Source organism: Oncorhynchus tshawytscha, linkage group LG26, assembly GCF_018296145.1.
Source record: "Oncorhynchus tshawytscha isolate Ot180627B linkage group LG26, Otsh_v2.0, whole genome shotgun sequence".
Classification (NCBI taxonomy): Eukaryota; Metazoa; Chordata; class Actinopteri; order Salmoniformes; family Salmonidae; genus Oncorhynchus; species Oncorhynchus tshawytscha.
In genome coordinates, this window is record NC_056454.1 from 9,890,508 (window position 1) to 9,897,293 (window position 6,786).

Here is a 6,786-nt window from a genome sequence, read left to right on the forward strand (position 1 = left end):
AATGAAAGACAGAGCCACGTTCCCAGAACACAAAGAAACAGCGGTAAAGAATATTCCAGAACACAAAGCAAGCAGAAGTTGATTTTGCCTTCACAGAAGGCAGGAATCATGGTCACAAGCAGTCCAGTAAAACACAGGTAGAAAGTTTAAAAAATCACACACTACGTTCCAGAACAAACAGAAAGAAAACAGGAGCTGATGAGACCAGATTAGAAACGAACAGAGGAACAAACAAAGAAAACAGGGCTACGTTCCAGAACACAAAGAAACAGGGCTCGTTCCAGAACACAAAGAAACAGGGCGTCGTTCCAGAACACAAAGAAACAGGACTACGTTCCAGAACACAAAGAAACAGGGCTACGTTCCAGAACACAAAGAAACAGGGCTACGTTCCAGAACACAAAGAAACAGGGCTACGTTCCAGAACACAAAGAAACAGGGCTACGTTCCAGAACACAAAGAAACAGGGCTACGTTCCAGAACACAAAGAAACAGGGCTACGTTCCAGAACACAAAGAAACAGGGCTACGTTCCAGAACACAAAGAAACAGGGCTACGTTCCAGAACACAAAGAAACAGGGCTAAGTTCCAGAACACAAAGAAACAGGGCTACGTTCCAGAACACAAAGAAACAGGGCTACGTTCCAGAACACAAAGAAACAGGGCTACGTTCCAGAACACAAAGAAACAGGGCTACGTTCCAGAACACAAAGAAACAGGACTACGTTCCAGAACACAAAGAAACAGTGCTACGTTCCAGAACACAAAGAAACAGGGCTACGTTCCAGAACACAAAGAAACAGGGCTATGTTCCAGAACACAAAGAAACAGGGCTACGTTCCAGAACACAAAGAAACAGGGCGTCGTTCCAGAGCACAAAGAAAAAGCAGAACCTTACACTTGGTATAGAACAAATACCTGCCAGCTATTTTAACTGTTTGTCATGTATCCTTGGTAAATGTTCATAATGTCTACTACCGTCTTTCAGTCTAAACTGGAATGTTCTTTTAGTTGTGTGTACCCCGGGTAGACTAGCTGCTGTTATGGAGTCAGGGGATCCAACCAGGTAGACTAGCTGTTGTTATGGAGTCAGGGGATCCAACCAGGTAGACTAGCTGCTGTTATGGAGTCAGGGGATCCAACCAGGTAGACTAGCTGTTGTTATGGACTCAGCTTATCGGGATCCAAGTCAAATCAAATTAATAACATATTGGACTGCGTATGTTTAAATGCAACATGAATTCTCTGATTTAACTCTTTGACCACAGACAGTAAAAGTGTTGTCATTGTTAATGGTTCTTCAATGTTCAGAAATATTGACTGTTCTGTTATCTCTTATTGTAGCTGAGTGACCTGTGACTTACACCTAAAATGAGTCTCTCTGGGAAGAGAGAGGAGGAGACCACTGCCTCTAAAATGAGTCTCTCTGGGGAGAGAGAGGAGGGGACCACTGCCTCTAAAATTAGTCTCTCTGGGGAGAGAGAGGAGGGGACCACTGCCTCTAAAATGAGTCTAATTGGGGAGAGAGAGGAGGGGAACACTGCCTCCAGAATTACCCAAGACACCAGTTCGAAGAGGTAAGAGATCAAATGTAAAATATACAGTTCTCTTGAAGATATAAGTGTTGTTGAAAGGAAGTAGATGAGGTATTGATTTGATTTTGATGAGGTGATCTGTCTCCCTGTTTTGTTCAGTGTCCAGAAGCCCAGAGCAGAGTCACCTACAACCAGCCTGCTATCAATGAGGAGTGATCAGCCACCTGCTTTCAGCCAGGAACCATTACCAGATGACAATAAGGAAGTGGAGAGTTTGGACAGTGAGGATGTATTAAAGATCACACACAACCTTTTGGACAGAAGAAGTAAGACTGTGTTTCATATAATATTACAAAGAACGGTACAAACACCCCTATAAAACACACACACACAAACTTGTGAGTCCCAACTCTCATTGTTTTCCTACAGGTCAAACTCTGCTGACAGTCCAACAAGACATTAAGGCTAAACTGAAACACAAGTATCAACACATATCTGAAGGAATTGGACACCATGGAAACCAAAGTCTGTTCAAGGACATCTACACAGAGCTCTACATCACAGAGGGTGGAAGTGGAGGGGTCAGTAATGAACATGAGGTTAGACAGATAGAGATGGCATCCAAGAAACTAACCACACAAGAGACACCAATCAAATGCAACGACATCTTCAAGCCTTTACCTGGACAAGACAAACCAATCAGAACTGTGCTGACAAAAGGAATCGCAGGCATTGGAAAAACTGTCTCTGTGCAGAAGGTCATCCTTGACTGGGCAGAGGGAAAAGCAAATCAGGATGTTCATTTCATGTTTCCTCTTCCTTTCCGTGATCTGAACCTGAAAAAGGACCAATACAGTCTGATGCAACTTCTTTCCCACTACTTCTCAGAGCTGAAAGAGATTGACAGCATTGAAGATGGTGAAACCAAAACTGTTTTCATTTTTGATGGTCTGGATGAGTGTCGACTTCCTCTAGACTTTAAAAACAATGAGAAGTGCTGTGATGTCACGGAGCCAACCTCAGTGGACGTGCTGCTGACAAATCTCATCAAGGGGAATCTGCTTCCCTCTGCTCTCATCTGGATAACCTCAAGGCCTGCAGCAGCCAATCAGATCCCTCCTGAGTGTGTTGACCAGGTGACTGAGGTACGAGGGTTCAATGATCCACAGAAGGAGGAGTATTTCAGGAAGAAAATCACAGATCAGAATCTGGCCAATGAAATCATCAAACACATGAAGACATCAAGGAGCCTCCACATCATGTGCCACATGCCAGTCTTCTGTTGGATATCAGCCACTGTCCTTGAGATGATGCTGAAAGAGGCAGAGAAGGATGAAGTCCCCAAAACTCTGACCCAGATGTACTCACACTTCATGATCCAAATCATTGTGAAGAACAGGAAGTACAACAAAGCCACAGAGACAAACCCAAAGGAACTGTCTCGGTCAGACAAAGAGTTGATCCTGAAACTGGCAAAGCTGGCTTTCCAACAGCTGCAGAAGGGCAACCTGATCTTCTATGAGGAGGACCTGAGAGAGTGTGGCCTTGATGTCACAGAGGCATCAGAGTACTCAGCATTGTGTACAGAGATCTTTAAAGAAGAATCTGGGCTGTACCAAGACAAGGTCTACAGCTTTGTGCATCTGAGCATTCAGGAGTTTCTAGCAGCAGTGCATGCTTTAGAATCATGTCTGGACAAGAAGGAAAATGTTTTCTCCCCCAAAGCAGTCACTAAGGGTCAAGATTATTATGAAAACAGCCGATTCAAATTCTGGTCATGCAAGTTGAAGCCAGACAAGTTAACGTCAATCGATGATAATGATTCCGATGATGATGATTCCGATGAAGACAAAAAGGATGACAATGATGAAGAGGAGTCAATCCAGTTGTCTGACTTACACAGGAGAGCAGTGGACCAGGCCTTGAAGAGTGAGATTGGACACCTGGACCTGTTCCTCTGCTTCCTTCTGGGTCTCTCACTGGAGTCCAATCAGAATCTGTTACGAGGCCTTCTGACACAGACAGGATGTACCACACAGACCAATGAGGAAACAGTTGAGAGAACAGTCAGGTACCTTACAGACAACATCAACCAGGAATCCTCACCAGAAAGGATCATCAACTTGTTCCACTGTCTGAATGAACTTGGTGCCAACTCTCTAGTTGAAGACATGCAGACCTCGCTGCGTTCAGGAACTCTTTCAGAAACAGAGCTAAAACCTGACCAATGTTCAGCCCTGGCCTACCTGTTACTGATGTCAGAGGAGGTGCTGGAGGAGTTTGACCTGAAGACATACAACACATCAGAGAAAGGTTATCAGAGGTTGCTGTCGGTAGTGAGAACCTGTAAGAGAGCACTGTAAGTTATGTTATTGAGTTGATGTATACAGTATCATTATAATGAAGGATTTGTATATCTAACAGATTATCTCCTCTCTCCAGACTGGAAAGCTGTAAACTCACATATAAATCCTGTGAGACTCTGACCTCAGCTCTGCAGACACCAAACTCCCCCCTGAGAGAACTGGACCTCAGCTACAATGACCTGGGAGACAGAGGAGTGGAGCTGCTCTGTGTTGGACTAACCAGTCCACTCTGCAACATACAGACACTAGTGTGAGTTAAATAACTTGACAATGAGTTATTATGTGTGTTTGAACATTTGTTAATCCTGTGCTCTTCTGCCCTCTAGTCTGGGTCAGTGTGGTCTGACAGAGGGTACCTGTTCTGATCTGGCCTCAGTCCTGAGTTCACCCAGCTCACAACTGAAACAACTGGAGCTGAGAGACAATGACCTGCAGGACTCAGGAGTTACGTTGCTGTCTGCTGGACTGAAGGATCCAGACTGTAAACTACACACACTGGGGTAAGTACAGCTGTTTCAGTCAGGTCAGTAATGAGTTTATTGAAACTAATTCTCAGATAATCTTATTTTTTATCACATTGTTTGTGTCATGGACAAATGGATGGGTGTCCTACAAGATGATTGACACCAGTACATCAACCTAGACAGCTGTTGTGTGTCTCTCTGTAGGCTGTCTGGCTGTCTGGTCACAGAGGAAGGCTGTGCTGCTCTGTCTTTAGCTCTGAGGTCAAACGCCTCCCACCTGAAAGAGCTAGACCTGAGCTACAATCACCCAGGAGACTCTGCAGGGGGACTGCTTTCAGCTGCTCTGGTGGATCCCACATGTAAACTGATGAAGCTGAAGTAAGTCAGAATATATGTCCTAATAGTGTGAGCAGCGGTTGTGTCATATGTAGTGTAGTAGGGTCAGTAACATGAGGACATGATGGTAGAATTAAGGGGACGTTTACCCAGCAGGCTGAGCACTCCAACACAGCATACATCATCACCACATGAATACTCTTCTTCTGCATCTCTGATATCCTGTTGGAACTGTACTCTGTTCTGTATGCAGTAGGGATGATAGAATAAATGTATGTCTCTAGTAATGAATTGTACTCCGTTCTGTATGCAGTAGGTAGGATAGAATACCTGTATGTCTCTAGTAATGAATTGTACTCCGTCACTGTCCTGCTGGAAGGTGAACCTCCGTCCCAGTCTCAAATCTCTGGAAGACTGAAACAGGTGTCCGTAAAGAATTTCCTTGGATTTAGCGCCATCCATCATTCATTCAATTCTGACCAGTTTCCCAGTCCCTGCAGATGAAAAACATCCCCACAGCATGATGCTGCTGCCACCACCATGCATCACTGTGGGGATGGTGTTCTCGGGGTGATGAGAGGTGTTGGGTTTGCACCAGACATCGCGTTTTCCTTGATGGCTAAAAAGCTACATTTTAGTCTCATCTGACCAGAGTACATTCTTCCATATGTTTGGGGAGTCTCCCACAAGCTTTTTGGCGAACACCAAACGTGTTTGCTTATTTTCTTCGTTAAGCAATGGCTTTTTTCTGACCACTCTCCCGTAATGCTCTGTGGAGTATATGGCTTAAAGTGGTCCTATGGACAGATACTCCAATCTTTGCAGCTCCTTCAGGGTTATCCTTGGTCTCTTCGTTGCCTCTTGATTAATGCCCTCCTTGCCTGGTCTGTGAGTTTTGGTGGGCGGCCCTCTCTTGGCAGGGTTGTTGGGTTGTCATATTCTTTCCATTTGTTAATAATGGATATAATGGTGCTCCGTGGGATGTTCAAAGTTTGATCTTTTTTTATAACCCAACCCTGATCTGTACTTCTCCACAACTTTGTCCCTGACCTGTTTGGAGAGCTCCTTGGTCTTCATGGTGCCCCTTGCTTAGTGGTGTTGCAGACTCTGGGGCCTTTCAGAACAGGTTATATATACTGAGATCATGTGACAGATCATGTGACACTTAGATTGCACACAGGTGGACTTTATGTAACTAATTATGTGACTTCTGAAGGTAATTGTTGCACCATATCTTATTGAGGGGTTTCATTGCAAAGGGGTGAATACATATGCACACACCACTTTTCCGTTTTGAATATTTTCAAACAAGTTCACTTTTAAATTCCACTTCACCAATTTAAACTATTTTGTCCATTACATGAAATCCCCAAAAAATCTATTAAAAATACAGGTTGTAATGCAACAAAATAGGAAAAACACCAAGGGGATGCATACTTTTGCAAGGCACTGTATGCAGATAGGATAGAATACCTGTACGTCTCTAGTAATGAACTGAAACCAGAACACAACAATATGGTTTAAATGTTGACTGCTTTATTAGGTCTTTGTCAGTCAATAACCTGTTTCTCCGACAGTGTGGATCATGGTGGAGAGTGCAGGCTGAAATCAGGGCTGAGGAAATGTAAGTCTCTTCAATCCTAATTAACTGTATATTCAGAACTGTAGTAACATAGTAACTAATCAATACTTGTTCTGTTCCTACAAAACAACATTTTATATGAAGATGTGGTTTGATTAAACTCTCCGTTTGTCTACAGATGCCTGTCATCTCACCCTGGACCCAAATACAGCAAACACATACCTGATACTGTCTGAGGGGAACTGTAAAATGACATGTGTGGTGGAGAAGCAGCATTATGAAGACCATCCAGACAGATTTGATTGTCGTCACCAAGTTCTCTGCAGAGAAGGCTTATCTGGATGTCGTTATTACTGGGAGGTGGAGAGGGATGGTGACTGGGATGGTGGCAAGGCTTACATTGGTGTGGTGTACAAAAGAATAAAGAGGAAGGGAGAAGAGGATGACAGTTGGATTGGACACAATAAGGAGTCCTGGTGTTTAGTCTGCTCTGACAGTGATTA

General features: G+C 43.9%; 1 protein-coding gene across 1 annotated transcript; it reads left to right on the forward strand.

Moving 5' to 3' along the window:
- Positions 1 to 1,502: 1,502 nt before the first annotated feature.
- LOC121841027 (NACHT, LRR and PYD domains-containing protein 3-like) lies at positions 1,503 to 6,519 on the forward strand. The gene is made up of 7 exons (XM_042306938.1): positions 1,503 to 1,577; positions 1,695 to 1,861; positions 1,965 to 3,309; positions 3,340 to 3,894; positions 3,978 to 4,151; positions 4,228 to 4,401; positions 6,462 to 6,519. Exons 1-7 carry the CDS (start codon positions 1,507 to 1,509, stop codon positions 6,517 to 6,519), a joined length of 2,544 nt encoding a protein of 847 aa, XP_042162872.1. The 5' UTR covers positions 1,503 to 1,506.
- Positions 6,520 to 6,786: the final 267 nt, after the last annotated feature.

Bases quoted from the DNA above. Each gene is read 5' to 3' on its own strand.
- LOC121841027 (XM_042306938.1), top strand. From the start codon at position 1,507: ATGAGTCTAATTGGGGAGAGAGAGGAGGGGAACACTGCCTCCAGAATT. The intron at 1,862-1,964 runs GTAAGACTGTGT...GTTTTCCTACAG, and splicing joins CAACCTTTTGGACAGAAGAA to GTCAAACTCTGCTGACAGTC. The intron at 3,895-3,977 runs GTAAGTTATGTT...TCCTCTCTCCAG, and splicing joins AGAACCTGTAAGAGAGCACT to ACTGGAAAGCTGTAAACTCA.